The 27,722-nt window shown below is 36.6% G+C and overlaps 1 protein-coding gene across 1 annotated transcript in view; it reads left to right on the top strand.

Annotated features, from left to right (window-relative positions):
- The window catches only part of LOC121738763 (activated Cdc42 kinase-like), a 133,996-nt gene that overhangs the window by 5,394 nt on the left and 100,880 nt on the right, over positions 1–27,722 (top strand). The window contains exon 4 of the mRNA XM_042130998.1: positions 6,173–6,334. Within this exon, the coding sequence (XP_041986932.1) occupies positions 6,173–6,334 (162 nt within the window). The remainder of the gene's footprint in view (positions 1–6,172; positions 6,335–27,722) is intronic.

Genomic DNA, 27,722 nt, shown 5'->3' with positions numbered 1-27,722 from the left:
CTCACCTCCGAAAAAACTCTATTTCATCGAAATATAAGTATTAACTAGGATAATTATACATTTTATTTGAATAAATTGTTAGTAAATCTATATTAAAACTTCTTTAACCGAACAATTTTGTTTCTTAATATTTATTTCCAAAGATATTTAAAAAAAACATGAAAAATAGAGAAGATTCGCCAGAGTTGTTACAGTTTTATGCTAAGCTAAAATGAATCTTATTGCGATGCGTATACGCTTGGTCTTTGGTTGTGTGCAAGGTTATCGTTTTTGATTGAGATTAATCCCCGCCTTAAGGGGTTAATTTGAAGTATTTAAGTATGAGTGGTCAAGCTTAGAAGTGCATACTTTTATATAAAACTTAATTAAAAAAAATATGGTACCCACGTCTGGGATAATTATATCCACTAGAGATCGCCCAATGGTCGAAATTCGACCTTAGTTTCAACAACATCAGGACTAAAAATATTGACTTAGCATCATATTTTTTCAACTCTTGTCTCTGGGACTCAGCTGATCTCAGACTGGCCGTGTAAGCATTGTCTAGTATCTAAGATTCAATAAAAATGTGTGTTGTAGTGTGTGTAATGGGTTATTTGTTAAATAAATGTACGATAAAAGTATAATTTCAAAATAATATTACCTCCATGCACTCCTTCACCATATAAACTATAACTGTGCAAAATTTCATTCACCTACGTTTCATGATTTAAAGTTTTTGGCTCACGTATTAATATATATTATAATATATATAAAAAAATTGTGTTTTTTTTGTATGAGAGCCTCCCTTAAAATCTTATTTTATTTTAATAATATTATTAATTATTAAAGTGCACATATAATTGAGGTCTTTGTGAAAATTTCATGTGCCTACCTGTTGCCATTTTTGATATCAAACAAAAAATACCAAAAAAATCGCGTTTGTTTTATTGGAGCCCCACTTAAATAATAATTTTATTTTGTTTTTAGCATTTGTTGTTATAGCGGCAACAGAAATACATAATCTATAAAAATTTCAGAAGTCTACAACGGTTCTTGAGATAAATCCTGGAGATAGACAGACCGAGCCACGTTTTGGAACACCATGCCTGTGAAATTATTTGAACATGTCTGGCAAAACATTACCTAAAATACATCCATGACTGTTGATATTTATAAAGAGGCATATCGATTACTATACCAAACTTTATATTAAAAATCGAGATCGATATCGTACACCATCACTTCATGATTATAAACACGTCGTTGACGCGTTATGCTTTACAAAGTTGAAGCAGACACAGAAATTAAATAATCTTAGCTTCATGCAAAAAACATTAGCTCCAACGAAAAAGGCCGATTACAAATAGCAGTCAAGTGACGTTCAGAGAAGTGCTGCTAATAGAAAAAAAAAATTTACTAAAGTTATGGGAAAAACAAAAACGGCCACGTTTGTGACCCCCAAAGTCAATCACAAAATTTGCAAGTCCATCATAAAAAAAATATTTGTTTTGAAATTGATATGATGCTTTTTTAAGACAAAATAAGTATCTAAGAAGATGGGAAAAGTAACAAAAGTACCCATAAACCGATACAATACAAAGATACAGGGCCGAAAATGCGTAAATCTGGGTTTTGCACACGCCACGTTGCGTGACATTCGGTTACACAAACCTTAAAAAAAAATGTGCTGATTAAAATATTAATGTAAAACATGCTTGATGGGGTGAATTTAGTCGAATACCATTTCATCGTATAATACCTAATATTTTTTGACATTCAATTATAACGAAAAAAAAATTATCATGCTATCACACTTTCACATGTGTAAATGAAAATGACCCAATAATATTTTTAAAACACTTTTAATAAACAAATTAAACATGTCTGTCATAAAAACACTTCAAACAATTTTTGAAACTTGTTTGTTACAATGAAAGACTTTGCGGTGTTCGGGGGCCAAAAGTATATTGAGGCTGTAACACTTGGAGGACAGATTTGCAGTTTGCACATTTTCTAAAGTTTTGATTTTATTAGATGCCTGATTCTCAGCGTTTATTCTTTGATACACACGGCGATATTTTGGAATAGAAGTGTCCTCCGCGGTACCGCTTGAATTTTGACTAATAGCTAAATTGAGCATTTTTTTCCGCGAGACATTTTTCCTGCAATCGTAATTATCACACTCCACCTATATTACACTGCAATGCAACGTTTATTATTCATACGCAACGCACGTACATCACTACATCACTAAGTTTTACAATCCAAGATTCTTTAATGTGTAAGTTGAGAAAGTGTTTCAAGGAAGTTTTCCACCAAAAGACTCATTAACTATACGAAGAACTGATTTTCTAAAGCTATTACTGTTGAATACTTACCTAGTTTTACATTCGAGGTAACATTGATTTTACTTTGATGATTTTATTAAAGTTTGTCGGAAAAGTACAATTTTACGTTAAAATAATGAAAAACTATAATATAATTTGATATTCGTCACTAATGTTTGTCGCATTTAATACACAAAATCACACTTTCTTATTATTACAATTGTCTTTTAATTCAAAAATACCTTCAATAAAACGTCTTATACAACCAAATGAATAAATGGTTATGGTCGCGAAGCAAAAAAAAATGTTGTAAAAGCCATTTACAAATTGTAAGCTTAATGAGCTATAGTGGTTTATTATAACTTCAAGGAATAAAAAAAATATGCGTGAAACAAAATTACGATTTTTGTTTTTTGGCCGTACTGTAAAATGGCCATTTGGCTTTTACGACGTTTCTACCCAGAGGGGTCGATATGACAGCAGCCGAGTTTATTTTTGCATCTTTTAATAATATCAGCTATGGACGCTTCACACCAACTACCGAGTCAGTCTGACCCCGTGCTAAGTACCCGAAGGACTTGTGTTTAATACTTTAAAACTTTTATACTATACACAATTATTATATTTAAGATTTTTATTATAAGTATAATACACATCCATCAACCAGGAACTTTGAAAACTTTTTGTTCCGTCGGCGGGATTCGAACTCGCGACCCCCGGCTTGAGCTACCAACGCGCTCATCCACTGAGCCACAGAGGACGTCAAAAAAAAAATCGGCCAAGTGCGAGTCGAACTCGCTCATGAAGGGTTACCGTTATAGAGCAAATATTGGCCAAAATTTGTGTTTTTCTTGTATGGCAGCCCAGATTAAATAATTATTTTATTTTAATTTTATTATTAATTATTAAAGTTTACATATTATTATGAAAGATTTTGTGAAAATTTAAAATGCCCATCTGTTGCCATTATTGATATCGAGCAAATAAGGCCAAAAAAATCACGTTTGTTGTATGGGAGCCCCCCTTAAATATTAATCCCTCGATCGCGGATTCATGGAAATCTATTGTTATTCTATTGTTATCGCGGTCGAATTCAACCGCTTGGGGGTTGATCTAATCAGTGGTCTAATCAGATCAGAAATCTAGCGATAGCGTTTCTTGAGATGCAGCCTAGAGACAGACAGGCGGATGGACAGACATCGAAATCTCAGTAATAGGTTCCCGTTTTTACCCTTTTGGGAACGGAACCCTAAAAAACTTCCGAAATCTTGAATTCCAAAACATTAGTTACTACCATACCAGATTCCGTTAAAATCTACTAATGACAGTAGTTATGAAAGACTCACAAACATCCATTCATACATACTGATTCCTGACCGACATTTGCGTTTAAAGAACTGAATGCAACACGTTTCTAGCAATCTTTCCGCATCCCTGGCACCTCATAAAGTCCCAGGGAAATCCTATTTGTAAATAGTTATCCAATGTTGCGTAAAAAGGGTTACCTAAAGTCAATGAAAAACTTTAAGGGTCTGCTATAACCTCTTTTATGAACATCCTTAATAATAATCCTTTGTTTTGTAACGCCGACGCGCGACACCCTATAACTACTGCAGGATGATGTTTCTCGTTCGTAATTAAAATATCAGAATAACGGTAAAATGGAATATTTATTTTTCAACTAAAATCTGTGCATGCGCGTAATTATAAGCCAGTTCCAATGACAACGGAAAAAGGCATTGTATTAAACATAATAATATTGATGCTTCAGTATTGGCCATAATCGAACGTCTAGCTAGTCGAGGGCTTCACGCGAGAGCCAGATTTTTCTCGTCTCGCTTTTTCGAGACGAGACGAGACAACTGGTAATGAGACGAGACCGAGTCTTGAACGGGACTAAATTTTTTGACGATTGACGAGACCGAGACGAGATTGTTGTTACTCTCGCTTACTCTCGTCTCGTGTGAAGCTCTACGAACGTCATTAATTAGATATACAACAAAACTATGTAGGTAGGTGCGATTCGCCAGTTACCTGCCTACTTGTTATAACAAAAACGTGGTCATACTCATGACTAGCTACACAGATACTAGAATCTGCTATAATATGTATAGAGTATAATCTACATAGTTACAGATATAACAGACAAGTTCATCGGAGACTCAGCTCGGCTTAATAAAATTAATAGACTTCGACGTAATATTGTGAAACTTGATGGTCACAACTTGGCTCTGCTTCGCAACTGTCCAATAATATGTTTCCCGCGACTCAAAATCTCTCCATACCCATTGACTGTGGCTCAGTTGGTTGACTTGATGGGCTGTTGGTAGCTCAAGCCGGGGGTCGCGGCTTTGAATCCCGCCGACGGAACAAAAAGTTTTTCAAAGTTCCTGGGTCATGGATCTGTATTAAATATGGTGTATCATAAATAATAAAATTCTCATGTCACAATGTTAGATACCGTACACCTCCGAAACGGCTTTACTGATTTTTACCTTATAAGTTTTATACGTGGGAGAGCCATGCTTCGGCACGAATGGGCCGGCTCGACCGGAGAAATACCACGTTCTCACAGAAAGCTGGCGTGAAACAGCGCTTGCGCTGTGTTTTGCCGAGTGAGTGAGTTTACCGGAGGTCCAATCCCCTACCCTATTCCTTTCTCTACCCTCCCCTATTCCCTCCCCTTCCCTACCCTCCCCTATTAACCTATTCCCTCTTAAAAGGCGGGCAACGCACTTGTAGCTCTTCTGATGCTGCGAATGTCCATGGGCGACGGAAGTTGCTTTCCATCAGGTGACCCGTTTGTTCGTTTGCCCACTTATTTCATAAAAAAAAGTATTATGCATATTCAGTAGGTCTTAGAATCGGCTACTGGCTACTTTTAGCAACTCGAGACGGCGACTAAGTTGTTTTAGTGCGTTTCGACGAGATAGCGATGGACGTTGCCACGGTGCCATACTTATTTTAAAGACACTTCAAGAAAATAATATGGGCGAAATACTTTACATGACAAAAACGTTTGCCGGGACAGCTAGTCATATAATAAAAATACTTAATAATTATGTATACTTAGAAAATATATAAATATAAAAGTATTAAATTTATTTCCGTTGTCTGGTACCCGTAACACAAGTCCTTCAGGTACTTAGCACGGGGCCAGACTGACGTGGTGTGAAGCGTCAATAGATATTATTATTATACCAAACGACCGACTCGATTCGACTTAAACTTGAATAGGTAACAGACATAATATTATTTTCGCATTTATAATATTGTGAGAGTATTGTTTACAATTAGTACCTACGTGGGTGAGGGTGGGCAGATACCGAGCCGCCTCCCGCCCTCCGACCTCTCGAGTTGATGGCTCCCTTATCACTTATCAGTTCAATCACTGTCTTGTCAGCTATCAGTTGTCTGAGTGCGAGATGCGAGGCTCAGACGTGCCTGAAAATTCCCACAAAAATTCCCATTGAGTGAAACATTATATGATATAAACCCAAATGTGATGGTCGCTCGGAACTCTTGTAGCACTGAGACTATTAATTGAGACCGTTATTAGACTTTGTGCCTTCGGAAATAAAGTGTGACAAAACTCTTGACTGTTTACCGGGTGAGGTAACTTTGTGACGCTTGCAAACTTGTTGCGTTTGCGTGAACTTCGGTGTCGAATTCGCTCTCGTGCGAAGTTAACTTGACAAAACTTCGGTGTGAACTTTACGAACTTACAAACTTTAACAAATATTCGCAGATACGTAACCTTAACGAACATTCTCAGTTACTTTTATTTTAACGAAAAGTCGAACTTTAACGAATAAATGCAAAACTTCAACGAAAACTCACAGTGTTTTAACGAACGATCGCAGATACACAGCTACAGGCGAGAGATCGTCGTGTCCAATGATGAGCCGGAGTTGAAGTTATCGAAGCACATAATATCCATAGAGGATATCACCATTAACAAGGAGCTTGGTATGGGACAGTTCGGCGTCGTCCAACAGGGTACTTGGTCTACAGGACGACAAAGGGTTCGTATAAACTTTTTTTTTATAAAATTAGGGTACAAACGAGCAAACCTTTATGGAAAGCGAGTACCGTCGCCCATGGACACTCGCAACATTAGAAGAGTTGCAAGTGCGTTGCCGGCCTCTTGAGAGAGAATACCGCTCGCTTCTTCAAGGTCGCAAATTGTCGCCAGCATTATTTCCGGACCATTACGACCTCGTAATGGTCCGATATATGAGAGAAGGACGATGTTTGATTTTTTGGATTAGTAGGCCTCTTAAAAAGGAATAAAAGTTGACTAACTACTACGTAGCAAGTTGGTTGGTATAAAATATTTTTTTAACAAATCTTAGAAAGGCTAACGAATTACTTATCATTTTAATAATTTTATAGTTTGTACAGTCGATATTATTTCCATAAAAGTTGGTGGGTTTCATAGGTTTACATTTCATTTACATTTCATTCGGTGTTGGTGCGGTTTTATGTAATAACAATTACACAAAACCGCACCAACACCGAACAAGTAACTCCTCCTTCGTGTTAATAATTTAGCGACATTAAAAATTGACAAGCTCACGTAAAAGATGTACGGGCTTTAGGATTAACAATATTAAAAAAGTAATTAAATTGCGCTTAAGAAAAGCTTAAACTGAGCTGCGTCATTACGACATCATGTGTCCTGTTATTGCTATTTTATGGCTAATTTTTTTAAATATTCGCCCGCGAGAATTTTTGGCATGGTTTGGCCGCTATATAAATAAATCGTTACTACTTATTATAATCTCTTCTGTTCTCGCGGTGTGGCGGCCCAATCGCTCGGTCGCGCGGACACTACTTAAATAGAGCCTGAGTGCTCAGATAAAATTATATTAAGTAAATTATTTTAACCAGTAAATAATAGAATTCAAATATTAAATTCGCGGTTTCATAATATTTTGCGTTTTTTCTCCCCGAAACCCATTTCTTCTCCAAAACCTAATAAATACCAGGTAAAACATAAATATTTTGACTCTTCTTAATTAGTAGAGATGTGCCGATCATGACTTTTGCCGACTAGCCGATTAGTCGGTTGCAAAGAAGCCGACTAATCGGCCCACTGCCAAGCCGATCATGGTTTCGAATCTCGATTTATGTCTGTGTTTCGAAAGTTTCCGTAACGCTTTTTTTTTACTGCTGATTTGCGGGTAAGTCGCACACGCCGTCTGCAACGTGTCGAGTCGTGTTATCTTTACTTCGCGTTACTTTTTTTTGTTTGTATGATACAGCTGATAGTTTTAAGAAAATATTTCATGTATTACTTACTTATTATTAGTACTTATTAGTATTATTATGCACTATCAGAGAAGTTGATTCCTAGACAGATGGCGGTCCTAAGTAATTTGGTCGCGTTAAGTCAAATCCGTTCGACCGATCACAGCTAACATTCAATTGACTAGGAATCAATTTCCTCGGTGTTTTAAATACGCCATTTTTGATATGAACATCATTTTCAAACACTCCCAATTCCCTCTGAGGGCTTCCATTCAGGTCTGACGGCTTTTTCTACGAGTCGGGAGTCGGGACATGCGACACACTAACACCTGTTGATGATCTCTGGTCTCTAACTCTCTACACATTAACTTATAGGTAAAGACCTTTCAGTCCATAATATGACGTACAATCAGTCGTATTTTCTTAACAAAAAAATGAAATAGCTAATCGCCCGATGTAAGCGACCGTCACCCGTGGAATCGCAAATGCGTTGTAATTAAAATATATAGTTTTTTAGCAGGTTCAAAAACACCGAAATAATGGCGTCGTAGTTTCGCAAATCAATCCTTTGTAGGGCTGGGTTAAATATTTTAGTGTGGAAAATGCATCCGATGTTCTTTCGACCTGTAGGCACTGAAAAATCCGGCAGTTATAACTTCTTTGTCTCTATTCTCTTTCCATTTTTCTGCAAGTACAGATACAAAATGTTAAAAAACTTACCTACCTACCGACAAGATAATACATACTAATACATACATAAAACATAACGTTACGCAAATTATAGGTATGAAATTGTTTACATTTTATACGTGGGAGAGCCATGCTTCGGCACGAATGGGCCGGCTCGACCGGATAAATACCACGTTCTCACAGAAAACCGGCGTGAAACAGCGCTTGCGCTGTGTTTCGCCGAGTGAGTGAGTTTACCGGAGGCCCAATCCCCTAACCCCTACCCTATTCCCTTCCCTACCCTCAACTATTCCCTTCCCTTCCCTACCCTCCCCTATTACCCTATTTCCTCTTAAAAGGTCGGCAACGCACTTGCTGCTCTTCTGATGCTGCGAGTGTCCATGGGCGACGGAAGTTGCTTTCCATCAAGTGACCCGTTTGCTCGTTTGCCCCCTTATTTCATAAAAAAAAACGTAAATTGAAGAAAGGAAAAATTGGAATTTTATGAAATCCTAGTTTTTCCAGTTCGTCATAATTAATGAAACGTGGTTTTAGTTCATATAATTATTTAAAACTCTCTCGATTCTAATTTTCACAATGAGTTTGTAGAAAAATGATATTCGGGTGCTCTAAGTCTACGTCGAGACAACCTTAAAGTAAGCTTACATCTAAGTCTTAAAAAAAACCTATTCGCTAGTTATTGTTTAGAATCTAGGTAAGTATGTACGGCAAAGTAACGCAAAGTAAGTTGTATGTAATGCGTGGGTGATACGCGTGGGTGCAGCCCTGGCGAAGGGCGGTGCATAGGGCGCGGTATGCGCCAGCGCGCAGCCGGCATCCTGACTTTCCTGCCCAGTCCCTTTCCCGCCCTGTCGCAGTGCACCGGCCTCGGTGCATTCGAATATCTAATACGCAGCGCTCGAGAACGGAACGCAGTCCGCGACGCGAAATATAATATCTCGCCTCATTTCGGTCCCTATTTAAAGTTCGGGAGTTCGGGATGTAGGCAAGTTTTAGTGTCTAGGTTGTTTTAAATTATTTTATGTTGCCTTTTTTTTAAGGAACATTCAGTTTTTTTCTAAGTTTTTAACCGTGTAGCTTTAGTTTTTTAGTTTAATTGCCGCACTCCGAGACAAACATTGATTCGTTAGCTGTAATTAGATAAAGATTTTGACATAAGCCCCACATATTATCTGTTAATCGTAGTTAAATGTCTCCGAGTACGGCACTAAGCGAATTCGTGAGCTCTGCGTAAACTTTTCGAGTTGTGTTCAAAGGATAAGTAAGTGATTTTGAATCCGATCTGGTATTTAAGAGTAGAATGAAAAAAAATTGAACTTTAAAGGCTGTTTTTATGTTATTATTTATTAGCTATGCGACTATTTTTTTACTGACTAGTGACTACAGCAAAACAAAAAAAAAAGAAAATTAAATTCTATCTACAAATATACTGGGTGTAACAAAAACAAGTGATAATACTTTAGGGTGTGTACGTGTTCCTTGTAGAGAGTTCACTGTGAAAGTAGCAGCGCTGAAAGACTAAATTTTTTTTCCACTTTTGTATGGGGAAACTCGTGATGCTCGGGCCCATACAAAAGTGAAAAAAAATGTTCGTCTTTCAGAGCTGCTACTTTCACAGTGAACTCTCTACAAGGAACATGTACACACCCTAAAGTATTCTCACTAGTTTTTGTTACACACTGTATATATAATTGTACATATACATATATAGAATTATATATATATATATATATATATATATATATATATATATTTCCACCCCGGAGTTGATATTACGTCCTACATGGCGGTTTTTACCGATGATATTGCGTCCGACTGACTTGTTGCATCCTGTATACGGACGCAAGATTGACCACCTCTCAAATTCAGCCAGAAGTAGTGTTAAGGTTAGTACAATGGCTGGGTGAAATATTGGCATGGACGTTGTTTTGTCACCGGAGTGCTTTTCGGCGTATTTCTTAGTTCCGCTATTTGGCGCGCGAATTTTGGAGGTCGCTACTGTGCGCCGTATATCGGTGGCGTATATTCGATACTTTGTTTACGTATAACACGCCGATAATGTGGATTCCTGTATATAATAAAGTTTTTATCAATTCTAATGTGTGATTTAATTACGTCCCACAAAACGACATCGTCCCAGAGGAGACGCGGGGGTGACAGAGGCGAGGCGGCGGAGTTCGCACGCGACATGCAAGGGCATGTTTTTGTTTATATTTTTTGCCGGCCAGCGCGGACGTAATGACGCTTGTGGTATAAATATTGTGTAGTGGGGCGAATATTTGAGAGAGACTAAATTCATGTCTTCAAAGTTGGGTTCACAATGCCTTCGTAAATTTGATGTAACATTACACATTTCAATGTCTAATTAACTTACAAAAATGCTGCTAAAACTATTTGAAAGTAGAGTTAATATTTCAAAAGTTATTATAAAAAAAAGTACCAAATTATGAAATTTTTGAGTGTCGTTTCGATACTGCCGCTTACAATTTATTATTTATAAAAAAATTAGCTAGAAAGGATTAAAAATTTAATGTTAATTTGAAGATAAAGAAGAGAAGAATCCGATACCAACAAATAACACATCAACTTACATTAAATAACTAAAAATTATATTTTTAAAATGTTCATAAAATTCGCGTCATTGTCCTGCGCATTGTTTGTTTTGAATGCCTTGCCGATATACTCAACGTGACGGGGTTGAAACCTATTTTGCGATAAAATCTGCTGGCTCACTTTATTTGATCGCAGTGCTTTGGTGTGGATAGAGCTCTTCGTTTTATGCTCTCTCTCTGTCTTTGAAATACGTTCTACAAAAATTTCCAAATAAGACGTCATTTACATTTCTCGATGTGTGCCAACATTTGTCTGTTTTTCACTACTTTTTTATACCAAGTTATAAAGGCCCGCAACATTTCTAAGTTCTTAATAATTTTCTTTATATCAATACTTAATTATAAACGAATTTAGTGAATTCCTCATTTTCCTGAACGTCTTTTTCCTGAATAGCCCTAAAAACATAATGACGATCATTCAGAATAATGATCAAATCTGTAACTGTATTTCAGGAAAACAGGAACAAATATATCGAATCGATGCAATGTCGATATTACAATTAGGTAGTTATTTGACACATTTTTGAAAAATAGTAGTAGAATAGTAAGAAAAGTAGTAAAAATGTTATCTACACTTCAATATTATAAAGCAGGAGAGGTTGTTTGTTTGTTTGAACGCGTTAATCTCAGGAACTACTAGTCCGATTTGAAAAATTCTTTCAGTGTTAGATAGCCCATTTATCGAGGAAGGCTATAAGCAATATTTTATCACGCTAAGAATAATAGGAGCGAAGAAATAGAGGAAAATATGGAAAAAACGCAGGGAAATTATTTGAAAGGGCTTATTTGAACGCGCTTATCTCAGGAACTACTGGTCCGATTTGAAAAATTCTTTCAGTGTTAGATTGTCGTGTCAATGGTTGTCGTGATTGATGTAGATCGTTTTTTTTTTAAAAGAAGTAATTTTAAAAACTATTTTAAAGACAAAATAAAATGGCCTTGGCCGTCGACCCATTTTGTAATACAAAAAAAATGTTTTAATTGTGGTGCAACGACCAAGAATAATATCAATATATTTTGTTCTACCTATGAAACGAAAGAACATAAAATCGCTATATAAATCTTCATTTTTCTGGTGCAGCATATTTATTTACAAATAAATATGCAATTTACGATCATTATCCTGACGTCCAGTGTCCTGTTTGTTGTTGAACTGTTTATATACTTACCTGTCTAAAAGTATTTTGGATCGATTGTATTAACTACTATGTCCCTACCTACATACCTACGTATATGATTTTCTTTGATAAGTACTTACCTATTGTATATTTTAAACAAAAGCCCATCAGTGACTGAGTTTAGACTGCGAATTGGGTTGGGACTAATGTATTTTTAAATATCTATACTTACTAATATTGTAGAGACGAAATATTTAATCGTTTGCTTATTACTATTTAACTTACGAGTTACGAGACTGAACCAATTTAAATAATTCTTTCGCTATTAGAAAGCCACGGTAATGATAAAATAGCCCAAACAAGTGCATCGAAACTCAACGTCAAGTGGTTACCGGGTCATGGGCTAGGCTGTACACTGTACAGTGTTCTGAGATTTTTTTTTAATCTTGACTTGGTGACTTTCTTCATTCATAAATCGACACCCTTGACAAGATTTATAGTAACTGTGATGGCATACTAATAATAATAATAATGTACTTTTATTCAGCTCGATAACATAAAAACCTTAATCTAGACAATTACAACATGCAAATTATTTTATTTTCAATGGTTTTTTATATTAGAATGTTAAGATCGCAACCGGCAGCTTAGCTAGGTTACAGTATAACCTGTGTTAAAGCCACCGGACCCTTTCCCAACTACTGATCGCATATCGCCGATTTTACATTTCAGGCAATTAAAATTAGATTACAAATTAAATCAATGTTTAAAAACTTGATACAATAAACGGGGGCGGTGGTTACTCGCGTCCGTAGGAATTACCTTTTACTACCCTACACGTGTCCCCCGGGTCACGCTAAACGAGTAACAACGCCGAGTCTCAGGCGGCGGATATGATAACCTGACTCCTAGGCAGTAGTGGCCTTGAGGACTAAATACCCTCAAAAAGTCTAGCGCGGAAAGCAACGGGAAACTACCGCGACTATAATCCCAAGAAAACCACCATGATTAAGAACGCCACCAGAGATAATATGATGTCATGCGACCCGACTAACGCTCGGCGCCAGCTTAGTTCCGGGCCGACTGGTGTGAAATTGGCTACCGGCTGCAGGTTGCAACCAGCAGGCTGCTTGCAGAAACTCTGCTACTGTTGGAAACATAACATCTTACTCTAGCAAACTAATACCCAAGGGAAGGGCAATAACAATAGGAACCTGGAATGTCCGTGGACTTTTAAGGCCAGGAAAAACCGAAGTTGTTGAAGCGGAGATGGAGCGCTATAATCTGGCTATACTAGGATTGAGTGAGACCCATGTCAAAGGTAACGGATACCACATCACACCTGAAGGAAATATGGTAATCTACTCTGACAGGCAAGACAATAGTTTTAGTGGTGTGGGCTTCATAGTTGCTAGCTGGCTACGAGACAAGGTATTGGGGTATAATACCATCAACAATAGAATTTTATCCTTAAAAATTTCAGCCCATCCACACCCAATTAACTTTGTACAGGTCTATGCGCCGACCACTGCAGCCATCGAAGAAGAGATGGAGGAATTTTTCCACGAGCTATAATTAACCTGCAAAGCGTTACCAAAGAAGGAATGTACTATCATCCTGGGAGACTTTGGTGCTAAGATAGGGCACACTGATAATGATCAACACCTAAGGAATGTTATTGGGGAATACGGCTTAGGAGCCCGCAACAGTCGAGGTGATATGTTGTTAGAGTTTTGCATTGAAAAAGGACTATTCGTAACTAACACGGCATATAAACAACATCCAAGACGCTTATGGACATGGCGATCGCCAACAGGTCATAAAAATCAGATTGACTTCATATTAATCAGCAGCAGATGGAAGTCGTGCATAACTCTCTCAAAGACTTTTCCGGGTGCAGATTGTGGCAGCGACCATCAGCTGTTAATAGCTCAATACAGAGTCCGCCTCAAAGTAGTTTCAAAGCCTCCACCATCCAAAAATATTCTTCTAACACAAGAAGCGAAAGCTTTTGAGGACACACTACAAACTCGACTGGACAGTGAAACGTATTGTCCATTTGACTCAGCCAATACATCATGGAATCAGCTTAAGGCTGCATTAGAAGAGACAACTAGAACAATCACAAATGGACGGAAAGTAAAACACCCTAGATCTGAGTGGATGACCACTTGGGAGGCAATCGCACAAAGAAAGGCTCTAAAGACTGGAGGAATTCGTTCAAAGGAAGAACAACAGCGATACTCTGAACTTGACTCACTAGTACAGCGTCTCTGTAGACATGACAAGAATGCATATATCAATTCCATATGTAGAGATATACAAACACACTCTGATACCCTACATCCAAGAGACATGTTCCAAAAGGTAAAAATTCTCACACGGGAACGAAAATCAAAATCTTGGAACATAGAAGATGAAAAGGGTAACCTGATTTTAGACAAGAACCAAGTGATGACAAGATGGAGGAACTACTGCCAAGACCTGTACAAATATGACGCTGATGAACCTGACACTAGATTAGATTTTACAGATAAAGAACCCGACATCGTTCTCCATGAAGTAGAAGCAGCTATAAATAAGCTCAAAACAAAAGCTTGCGGTGGAGATGCTATACAGGCACAAGTGCTTAAGAGCTTGGGTAAGTCTGGAATCAGAGTAATGCATTCAATATGTCTTAAAGTATGGAGAACAGGACAGTGGCCAGACGATTGGACAGAATCTCTCGTGATACCACTACATAAGAAAGGGTCGACTAAAAAGTGTGGAAATTATCGGACCATCTCACTAATTTCACACGCCAGTAAGATTCTTCTCCATGTTATAAACAACAGATTGGCACACTATATAACTAGACAGATATCCAAAGAGCAGGCGGGATTCGTAAAGGGCAGGGGTACCCGAGAACAAATCCTAAACATCCGTCAGCTGATAGAAAAGAGCAGAGAATTCAATGTCCCAATAGTACTCTGTTTTGTGGATTACGCTAAGGCCTTTGACTGCATCGTCTGGTCCAAAATGCTGGAGGTGATGAGAGAGTTGGGCGTCCCCGATCATCTCATATTTTTGGTACAAAACCTCTATCTGGAAGGTCGATCAAGGGTGCGATTAGACAATGATCTGTCAGAGCCGTTTGCTACAGAGCGTGGTGTCAGACAGGGTTGCATCCTCTCGCCACAGCTGTTCAACCTCGTAGGCGAAAAATGCGTCGAGTGTTGGAAGATTGGGAGGATGGTATTAAAATTAACGGATACCTTCTCAACAACCTAAGGTTCGCTGACGACACCACGCTTATAAGTACTTGCGAAGTGAAACTTGCTGAACTTCTAGCGCGGCTCGAAAAGATTAGTCGAGACTTTGGCCTCCAAATCAATCGCAATAAAACCAAACTGATGTACGTCGATAAGCTGAACCAAATACAAAAGACATCCTTACTACAAGATCTTCAACCCGTAGAGGAGTTTGTCTACCTGGGATCGTTGATTAGCAACAATGGTAACTGCGAGAGGGAGGTTGTCCGACGGGCTCAGATGGCTAAATCTGCGGTTGGGCACTTAGAAAAGATATGGAAGAATAAGAACATCTATCGTAGCACAAAAATAACACTAATGCGTTCCCTAATCTTTTCAATATTTTTTTGAAATTTTTATATGCCTCCGAGACATGGACACTAAAAGCACGTACTCGAGCTAAGATTGACGCTTTTGAAATGTGGTGCTGGCGTAAAATGCTCGGCATCCCTTGGACCGCACACCGGACCAACACGTCTATACTTCAGCAACTCAAAATTACCACCCGCCTGTCCACGCTTTGTTTACAACGATCACTTGCCTTTTTTGGCCACATAGCCCGCCGGGAGCCTAATAATCTTGAGAGTCTCATACTAGTTGGGCAATTAGAGGGGAAAAGAGGCAGAGGCAGAGTGGCTACACGATGGAACGACGCGATTTTCAAGGCTGCTGACTGCACGTTCCAGGAGGCATTTCATCAGGCCAAAAATAGAGACAAGTGGAGAGCCTTATCCCAGAAAGCAAATTTTGGTGGTCACGTCCCTCAGCCATGAGGATACGACTAGGAAGAAGAAAATACAATAAACAATACAAAAAACGATCGAAACGATCTACATCAATCACGACAACCATGATTGACTATGACTATCACAGCACAGAACGCAACGTCGCGTCGTGTTTGTTTACGCGCGCGCGTTAACCTACTACTTACGAAAAAATTTATTATTATTGTGAACTTGTATTATAATCAAATACCGTCCTCTTTTTGTACAAAACAAATAAACAGAAATAATAGGTACTATTATAGATAATAACCATAATTTAAATTTACAAACAAAGTATATATTGTAAGTATATATAAAATTACACAACAATATTGTGTAATTTTTGTGTAGTTGTGTAATTTTTTGAGATTTTGGACTGTTTTATCTTATTTTTGATAGGTACGTTAATAATTTTTTAAACGTTTTTATTTTTCTTTTCGACGCCTAAAGGGCCTTTTTTTGAGACTTTGTACTGATAGGTATGTCTGATATGTGATTCTTCAGGTTAATATTTTTCTAAGCATTTTTGTTTTATTTTTTTAACGCCTAAGCGGCTAATAACGAATTTCAATTTGTTAAATTTTATCAACTTGTCACGTGGGCAGAGCCACGATTGAAAACTAGTATTGCTTACATACACAAGTTAACTATAGTCAATGTCACAGTAAATTAGCCTCTCAACTGGTCGTTCTTAAAATTGTTAATTTCTTAAATTACTTTTATGTTCCTATTTCGGTGTATTTGATTTGTCCGACACTTTGATTATTATGACTATGGGTTTATTATTGTACCTACTTGATTTTAAACAATAAAACTTAAAAATACCTACTACCGAAACAATTGTTTTATTTTGTGTTCATACTTAAGTTCAGAAGAAACACGCTCACATAAATAAAATGATCATATCTATCATAATTATCCTTAATATTTTTTAGTTAGCCTAGCGGACTTACCTAATTATAATTTAAAATTTAATTAATCTATGTAATATAGGGATAACTTGTTTTTAATGTCTGTTATGTACTCCAAGTTATAGAAATAAGTATTTCATTTTAATCGACTTCATAAAGAGGGATGATTCTCTATTTATACATACATATCGTCACTCCTGTCCCTCATTGGGGTGGACAGAGACCACATCACGCAATGAATTTATTGGGATCTATTATATAGGTACCTATGTATGTATCGATATAACATATAAGGTTAGGAGGAAGCAACAAACTCAACAGTTTATGGCGTACATACAAAAATAATATACGGTACCGATATAATCTCAAATATAGTAAGGAGTCATTTAATTAGTAGAATGCATGGAATTAATATAGTACAATATACGGTATCAATATAACCATACATTTAAATGGATGTAGGAAAAACGATTAAATGCATGGAACGAATACAAAAATATACAATGTGTCACATGATTTCCATCGAGAACGGAAGCAAAAAACCAGCGAGAATTATTTCAAATCGAATATCTAATTTTCGTACGTAAACAAAATTTCTCGTCGACAACAGAATTCACATGACAGCAATGTAACTATATTCGCACGAATAACAATTAAAAAGTCATTGGAAATGGTAGACGCCATAGGGTTCGACTTTGAAAAGACGCAACAAGTCTTCGGCGATTTAAATATATATATATATATATATATATATATATATATATATATATATATATATATATATATATATATATATATATATATATATATATATATATATATATATATATATATATATATATATATATATATAAATAAAAGAAAATTAAATTCTATCTACAAATATACAGGGTGTAACAAAAACAAGTGATAATACTTTAGGGTGTGTACGTGTTCCTTGTAGAGAGTTCACTGTGAAAGTAGCAGCGCTGAAAGACTAAATTTTTTTTCCACTTTTGTATGGGGAAACTCGTGATGCTCGGGCCCATACAAAAGTGAAAAAAAATGTTCGTCTTTCAGAGCTGCTACTTTCACAGTGAACTCTCTACAAGGAACATGTACACACCCTAAAGTATTCTCACTAGTTTTTGTTACACACTGTATATATAATTGTACATATACATACCCTAAAGTATTATCACTAGTTTTTGTTACACACTGTATATATATATATATATATATATATATATATATATATATATATATATATATATATATATATATATATATATATAATTCTATTATATATATATATATATATATATATATATATATATATATATATATATATATATATATATATACAGTGTGTAACAAAAACTAGTGATAATACTTTAGGGTATGTATATGTACAATTATATATACAGTGTGTAACAAAAACTAGTGAGAATACTTTAGGGTGTGTACATGTTCCTTGTAGAGAGTTCACTGTGAAAGTAGCAGCTCTGAAAGACGAACATTTTTTTTCACTTTTGTATGGGCCCGAGCATCACGAGTTTCCCCATACAAAAGTGGAAAAAAAATTTAGTCTTTCAGCGCTGCTACTTTCACAGTGAACTCTCTACAAGGAACACGTACACACCCTAAAGTATTATCACTTGTTTTTGTTACACCCTGTATATTTGTAGATAGAATTTAATTTTCTTTTTTTTTTGTTTTGCTGTAGTCACTAGTCAGTAAAAAAATAGTCGCATAGCTAATAAATAATAACATAAAAACAGCCTTTAAAGTTCAAAATTTAGCAGCTCTGAAAGACGAATTTTTTTTTTCACTTTTGTATGGGCAAGGGCCCGAGCGTCACGAGTTTCCCCATACAAAAGTGAAAAAAAATTTTGGTCTTTCAGCGCTGCTACTTTCACAGTGAACTCTCTACAAGGAACACGTACACACCCTAAAGTATTATCACTTATTTTTGTTACACCCTGTATATATAGAATTATATATCCCTCCCAAAATTCCAATGATTTTTTTTTTTTTATGGAATAAGGGGGCAAACGAGCAAACGGGTGACCTGATGGAAAGCAACTTCCGTCGCCCATGGACACTTGCAGCATCCGAAGACCTGCAGGTGCGTTGCCGGCCTTTTAAGAGGGAATAGTTTAATAGGGGAGGGTAGGGATGGGAAGGGAAGGGAAGAGAATAGGGGAGGGTAGGGAAGGGAATAGGGTAAGGGATTGGGCCTCCGGTAAACTCACTCACTCGGCGAAACACAGCGCAAGCGCTGTTTCACGCCGGTTTTCTGTGAGAACGTGGTATTGCTCCGGTCGAGCCGGCCCATTCGTGCTGAAGCATGGCTCTCCCACGTATAAATTTGCTATGAACAGCCAACAAAAGTTACAATCATACATATATAATATAAACATGGATTAAATATTGAATCACGGTTATTGCACTTTTAATCTAGGCTATTACATCTTGCTATTATTGCTTGATAATAAAAAAAAATGAAAAAAATGAATAAAATGATTGATTTTAGCAAGCCGAAATTATTGAATATATATATTGGAATTTTGGGAGAGACTGGGTCAAGAAAATTTGTCACTGGCTCCAGGACCATAATTTTTTATTTGAGGTCGAATTTCGACCATTGGGCGATCTCTAGTTTACTTAAGTTAGTTTTCTGCTACGAATAATATTTTTATTATTCGTAGGTTTTATGTAACTAATATAATATTATATATGCGATTTTATGGTGCTATGCTAATATAATAAGTTCGCTTGGCGAAATTATTTAATAAACGCAATGCAAATTCTTTATCCGCGCTACATGTTTAAAGTAGATAAAAAATCCCTTTTGAGCAATAAACAAGTATTATGTAGGTACGGTAAAAACACCATGACTACAGAAAATCCAATATTGGCATTATTAGTATTGTCAAAAAACTTGTCATATTTCCCCAGATAGATTCCCTTAATTAAAAAACGTATTATTAGAATTGTATCGGTATTCGGTAATGACTTCGACTGACTGGTCGGCTTGACTGCTCATCGTGTTCAATAATTTCGGCTTGCTAAAATCAATCATTTGATAATGCTTAGCATCGATAATAATTATAATTATCATAAGTTAGACGTTCATGGTCACTAATGCATTGCAAAAATTTGAATCTTAAAATGGGTAGGTACTCAAAATGTTCAACTTGATTATAAGTCTTTGATACAAAACTACATTTAAAAGGCTAGCAAAGAAACGCTCGCTTCGTTTTAAGTATAAAATCTCTAATAGAATGATACGGAATAGAAAATAAAAATGCAAACGAGTATTAGATAAACGAAAGAAACATAGGAATTCAAATATTAAAAATCATATCTTATATATAAAATTCTCGTGTCACAATGTTAGTCACCGTACTCCTCCGAAATGGCTTTACTAGTTCTGATTTTTACCAAATTTTATATGCATATTCAGTAGGTCTGAGAATCGGCTACTGGGTACTTTTTATATTGAAATAATAGTAAATTATTACAATTATGAGTTATGACATTTAACCTAACCAAGACAGCTAGCAAAAAAAGGCACACACTCACATAAACATGCACACACACACACACACACTTTCACCCTATAAGCAACACATTGATAATAATAATTAATTTGTTTCACTGCTTTCTTGTAAATATGTAGTTGGAATATTTTTACCTAGCCTTTTTTTTATCGATAATCGATAAACTGAAAAATATGACTCTTTCTGACATCTGTTGGCGAATAATAATACTATTTTGTGAGCAACTAATTGCTTTATCGATACAACAACAGCTAAAGCTATTCCAGCAGATGGCGTTGTTAAGTAACACGAAGTCAATAGCCTATAATAGTAAACAAACGCCCAAAATGGGGGTCTGCTTGGAAAAGTCGAAAGCAGAAATTTTAACTTTGGTACTTTGTTTAGAGTAGTTAGGAGATAAACATTCTAGAAGTCCTGACCCCTCCGAGGTGAGCCCTATTGCTGTTACTGTTGCCGCTATAACAATAAATACTAAAAACAAAATAAATTAAATATTACTTTTAGACTCTCATACAACAAACTGGATTTTTCTCATACAAAAAACAATTAAATGTTGAATATCGAACCTTTGCCTGATTTTTTCGTTTAATATCACTTTGGAGAAATTGTTTATAATTAGCAAAACTAGCGCATGGTGCAATAATAAAGGCTGTTTTTTTTATTTATTAGGAAAAATAAAACACCCTGTATTATTGTACCATTCGCTAGTATTGCTTATTATAAACAAATTCTCCAAGGTAACGATGTACTAACGGTTAAATCCAGGAAAGGTTAGATTTTTAAGGTTTTATTGTTTTCCCATACATTTCTTAAAAATATGAAACAATATACTAAAATACAAAACTTTCCTCAAGTTTGCCATATATACGATTACTTTCCAGAAGTCATTCCTTACCAGCAACACTATAAATTCATGCAGTAATATAGGCTGTTTTTATGTGATTTTTTCTTACCTTCTACCCTCATTAACTTTTTTCTCCCATGGTTTAGAGATTTTTCGTCACACAATAAAATGTTCAACATTTCAAGCCCTTTCATTTCGCGTATGTGTCAAAGTGCTACATTAGTTTGGACGATATGCCCCTCCTTCCTTAAAAATTAATTATTAATTATTTATTTTATTTCAAATTTATTTTTAATTAGTAAAGTATAAATATAACTAAGTATTTTGTGAACTTTTCAGCCTACCTTATGCCATGATAGATATCGAGAAAAAAATTTGCTGTTATTGATATAGAGAAAAAAAGGCCAAAAAAAATCACGTTTATTGTATGAGAGCCCCCCTAAAATATTTAATTTATTTTGTTTTTAGTATTTATTGTTATAGTGGCAACAGAAATACATAATCTCTGAAAATTTTAACTCTCTAGCTATTATCGTTCTTGAGTTATAGCCGGAGACGGACAGACGGACAGACAGAAGGACAGACAGACGGATAAACAGTCGGACAGACAGATGGACATACAGACGGTCAGGAAGACGGACATACATTAAAGTCTCAGTATAGGGTCCCGTTTTTACCCTTAGGGTACGAAACCCTAAAAAACACACTCGGCCAATCTTAGAAGCTCATAGCGAGACAATGATTGGAGATAGATACAAAGTGTAAAGGACGAAGTTTTAGATAATTTAATAAGCTTTTATTATGTAGTAGAAGATAATTTCGTACGAAGCACCGTTATTGATGAGTAAGTAAAAAAACGAAAAATAAATATTTGAAAGGGCTAATTCAAAGAAGGCCCGGCCCTTCTTTGAATTAGCCCTTTCAAATAATTTCTCCCGTTTTTTCCACATTTTCCTCTATTTCTTCGCTCCTATTAGTAGTGATGCAACGGAAGTGTCTTAGCGGAACCAGAAAGGGAAACATATGTCAAAAGTAAATTTTAGCAGAAACGGAAACGGATGATCACATGACCAATCCACCGTGTGTGGTTTCGTTGGATAGGGTTTTTCAAAATAAACACACCGGCAAAATTAGAGGAACATAACAAAATTTTCAATTTTTTTTTTATTGTTCACTGATTTTTATATATTTATTTATTTATTTACTAATTGATTATTAAAAAAATAAATTTATTATAAATTTAGGGCATAAAAACGTGAAAAATAGAAAAAAATCAGCAAAAATAAAAAAATTAAGAAAATCTTATAAATTTCAGTAGTAAGTTTTTAAGATAAATTCTTCATTTTTATTAAAGAAATGCCATGTTAAAAGCGTGTAATGCTGGTGTAATGCCTTCTATGGATCTCAAGAGGGCCTGGATACGCCATTCCATGCTTGCATTTTAATTGTCAATCATTTCCTGTGGGATATTCTCCTACTCCTCCAGTAGCGCCAACTCGAGCTCCTGGACTCATTTTGGAGCTGGAGTTTTAACTCGTACCGTTCACCCATTGATGTGCCACACGTCTTCAATCGGATCCACATCCGTAGACCACGCTGGCCTCTCCACCTGGGCTACGCCAGCATCGTTTAGGTAATAATGCCCGATTTTCTTACTCTATGGACGCACATAAAATTGAAAATAACTACCTAAAACTGTGTAAAAGGCACACCATGCAGTTCCAGGATGTCGGTGCTATAGCTCTGTACTGTCAAAGTACCATCATCTATAATCATCAGCTCCATGCGGGCTCCAAATCATATGCAACTCCAAACCATTACGAAGCCTGCATCATAGGCCAGTGTTTCCGGTAAGTTTGATGGCATTTTTTTTTTTTTTTTTTTGCGCCGAGAAAATGCTTTTAAGCATCTTGCGGGGGATGGGGTCCTATCCGCAAGTATGTGGGTCTCTGCTGCGTCCGAAGATGGTGGTGGACGCAGCCCCTACCCACTAAAAACTCGGCGGTACTCCACTATGCGCCTTGGGCGGGCCGCGGGATCGCGTGAGCCTACACCACGAAAGTTTGATGGCCTGTAGCTTTCCTTATAATTTATCCACATTCTTTATCGCCTGTCAATACAATGTACACAGAATTTGCTCCCATCACTGTACAGCACAAGATTTCACTCACTTGTCTAATTTTGATGTTCACGCGCAAATCTTAGCCTGGCTCTTCGGTGTCCTGTCTCAAGTGTTGGTGCCTTGCTGGCACTTTTGAGTTTAATTTAACTTATTTGAGTCTTCTTCTTACTGTACAATCACTTACACGTTCATCTTGGACCTGTTCCGACAGGTTTCGTGTCTGCATAGCAGTTTGAGGTCGATTTCTTAAGTTCTGTTTCCTTACAAAATGGTCATTCTGAACCATTGTCACCCGATATCTGCCTTGTTCTCGTCTCCGAACGTAAGATCCAGTCTCTCTGAAGCCTTGAAAGTTACGATGAACCACGGAAGCCGACACACCTAAGGCCTGACTGACCGAACGGTAGGTGTGACCTTTCTCCATCGTGGTTACAGCTCTAGCTGTCGCAGATGCTGGGAAATCACTAATTTTGTATCTAAGCAATGTGTTCTTCCAAAAACCAAACAATCAAATGAGCTGAGCATACCTTGCACCCCGCTAAAACGCCATTCTTATCAGGAACACTTACAACGTCAATAATCGAAAAACACTTATTAGGGTATAATTGCTATAAAAACCTGTCAACTTGCCAGTTTTGTTCAATATTTTATTTCTTGAATGAGCTTAGAAGCTATAAAAAAGGCTTTCAGACAGGCCGGCCCAGTTGAGTTCAAGTTTTGGCCCTTTTTACCAATGTTCCGCTAATTTTGCCAGTGTGTGTATTACGAGTATTCTAAGATCATTTTCCGATTTATGGATCCATTTGTGAAATTTGAAGTTTTAAAGTCAAAAGAAATCTTTAGTGTTCAGTGTCTCCCCCTTCTACCAGCTATTACCTAAACGGTTGATTCTGAAACATATGTGGAGAAATTCACGGGAGTAGGAACTATAATATTGTTACGTGCTAGGGTTCGAGGATTTGGAGAGAAAGACCTGGTGACTCTCTTGAAGACTTTATTCACTATGACTAGCATAACACTAGCTCACACAACTCACTAGGTCCAAACACTAATCACTAAGTCCAATCACTAAGCACTATCACTGTCGTAGACTAGGCCGTAGTCTACGACTACTAGGTCGTAGCCAAGTCGTAGGTTTCACTGGTTCACTCACTATTGATCACTTGTTTTCACTCCGAAGTCGCCTTGATGATAGCTCGAATCGAACTGACTACGGCCCGTCCTCCTGCGACTATTTATGTGGGTCGAGGCGAGCCCTAGACTGTTCGAGACATTCCTTCCCGAATGTACACAATAAACGTAAACAAGTAAACACGTAAACAAATAAACAGATACCTAAACACCTAAACAACGGTTGGACTTTTCTAGAAGGTATCTACTTGCGCACCTCACGCCATCTAGTATTGAGTAGGGGATTTATGTTGTCGGTGTTCCCTCGACAAGTTTCGCTGGTTTGACGCTAGATGGCACAATATGTCCGTAACAATATAAATTTAAAAAGAAAATTATCACGGCCAAGAAGACTTTATAAGTTATTGAGAAGTACAAAGGAATTTTTCGTACAAATTCTTTTGAATGTAACTGAAATGATGTTTTTATAGTAGTGTAAAACATGTTATAATTGTACATTCATTGACGATACAAAACTTATCAAAAACTGGTGGTACTACGAAACCCTCTATTTACCCACTACCCACATTACACTACTAATCCCCCTTGGCCGGCTGTTTCGCTCCCATTGGTCATTTGTCACGCGCAAACGGCATGCGCCTATCGCCATTCACAGCCCACGCCGCTTTTTTTTCTTGTCGCATCTCGTATGACATTCGCATCCGCATAAAAATCCGCATTGATTTATTGCTGATGCGGATGCAGACGCGAATGTCCAAATCTATGCGGATGCGGATATTCGCAACATCCCTGGTTGTAAGTATAATATTCTGCGGCTCCCACCGCTCGAAAGATTTCTCAAGAGGGCTTGTTTTTTTCAAGTTTGGAAATGATTTGAAATGCCATGTTCTTTAAATTCGTTCCAATTTCTTTTTCATATCTTGCTCGAGTGTGACAGTCTTTCGCCCCATAGTTATAGTATGGGACAATTTTTTTTAGTTGAATTTTATCCAAATGAACTGAATATAATGATGCCACACTGTAAGAAATGATTTTATGTCTTGTTATCTTGTACCTTGAAAACGTGTCGAAAAGTCTGGTTTTTCAAGTTTGGCGTATAAGTAAATTTTCCCTCTACTAGAAGTATAGCAAATATAATAATGATCACATTGCGTCGTAAAATTTCCAAAAATCCAACTACCATACTGGTACAAATCGTCAATTTTTTTCACCTTTTAGCTCAAGTCCGACAGTCCTACCTATGGTTACAATCTGTTATATTTTTTTTATGTACAATTGCATCCAAATGACGACAATACAATGATGCCATGATGTTAAAAAATATTTTACGTACTAGATGTCCCGCGCGGCTTCGCCCGCGTAAATTAGGAATCTTACAGAAACCGTACATTTTCCCATAAAAAATATTTCCACCGTTTTTCCCACATTTTCCTGAGTTTCTTCGGTCGTATTAGTCTTAGCGTGATAATATAATATAGCCTATAGTCTTACAGCTTACTCGATAAATGATCTATCTAACACTGAGATAAGTTTTTAAATCGGATTTGTAGTTCCTGAGATTGACGCGTTCAAGCAAACATACTCTTCAGGTTTATAATATTAGGTAGGTATAGATTTTTTTTAATTATCGCTTGACAAACTCGAGTCTCGATTTAAAAGACTATGAAATGGTATAATATGGTAGTGATGACGATGATGATGATGATGAATGTAATTTGCATAATAGCATATGCTTTCTGTTCTTAAAACAACGCCGAAACTCCCAAACTTATATCTATAAAGAATCAGGAGTTCTCTCAGCACCTTCGGAACCACGGTATACCAGGTATATCTCTGTGCAAAATTTTACTTGTTGGTAGCATATGCTTAGAATACATACTTCTCACGAAACCGAAGTCACCACATGTTTCCCTATAAGTTTTGAGGAGTTCCCTCGATTACTTATGGATCCTTCATCAGATCACCACTTTTGTCAATATAATACCAAATTGAGATGATACCCTATATACCGAAAGAAAAATTTTGAAAATCGGTTAACAAACGGCGGAGTAATCGTTGAATATAAGAAAACGAACATAAAACCTCCCCCATTTTGAAAGTCGGTTAAAATTGTAGCCTATGTGTTATTCTCATGTATAAGCTATATTATTGTAAAGTTTCATTAAAATTCGCTCAGTAGTTTTTGCGTGAAAGAGTAACAAACATCCATACATCCACACATCCACACATCCATACATCAATACATCCAAACAAACTTTCGCCTTTATAATATTAGTAGGATTTTACAGTCGTATTTTTAAAACGTGTCAAATAAATAAGTATTTCAAGTATGGCAACACTTTTTCCCCTACTAGAATTATGGGAAAAATAACAACGGTCACATTTTGTCAAATACTTTCCCAAAATACAAATGCAATACTGGTACAAACCGTTTCGCGGAAAAAAATACTCCTTTGCAGTGGTATGGCGGCCAATGGCCTGTCGGCAATGGAACTTTTGGAAGAGTATGGCAAGGTGATTTTCTTGAAATCACAATAATCGCAAAATATTAAAAAACCGGCCAAGTGCGAGTTGGACTCGCCCACGAAGGGTTCCGCAGCAGCAATAAGGTTTATTTCTATGAAATTAAGAGGTTTTTGATTTATTTTCATATTTCAGTTGATTTAATGAAAGGTAAATTAAGGTTTACCATTTATGACGTATAAAAAAAAACTAGTGGCTAGATATCGTTCGAACTAATTTTCGTTGGTAGTTTTTGTAATAATGTACATCATATATTTTTTTTAGATTTATCATGCCCCTACTTTAGAAGTTAGGGGGGGGGGGACACATTTTACCACTTTGGAAGAGTGTCTCTCGCAATTTATTCAAGTAAAAAAAAAAAAATTAGAATGCATGAAGAGCTATCCATAGATACCCCACACGCATAGGTTAGATGATTTTTTTTTGTTTCAGTTGTATCTATGGAGACCCCTAAAATCTATACTAATAATATTATAAATGCGAAAGTATCTCTGTCTGTCTGTCTGTCTGTCTCGCTTTCACGCCAAAACTACTGAACCGATTGTAATGAAATTTTATTCACAGATAGCCTAAAGCCTGAGAAAGGACATAGGCTACTTTTTACTGGAAA

Source organism: Aricia agestis, chromosome Z (genome assembly GCF_905147365.1).
Source record: "Aricia agestis chromosome Z, ilAriAges1.1, whole genome shotgun sequence".
NCBI lineage: Eukaryota > Metazoa > Arthropoda > Insecta > Lepidoptera > Lycaenidae > Aricia > Aricia agestis.
The sequence above is the reverse complement of the archived record's forward strand: the minus strand, read 5'-3'. Positions and strand labels throughout refer to the sequence as shown.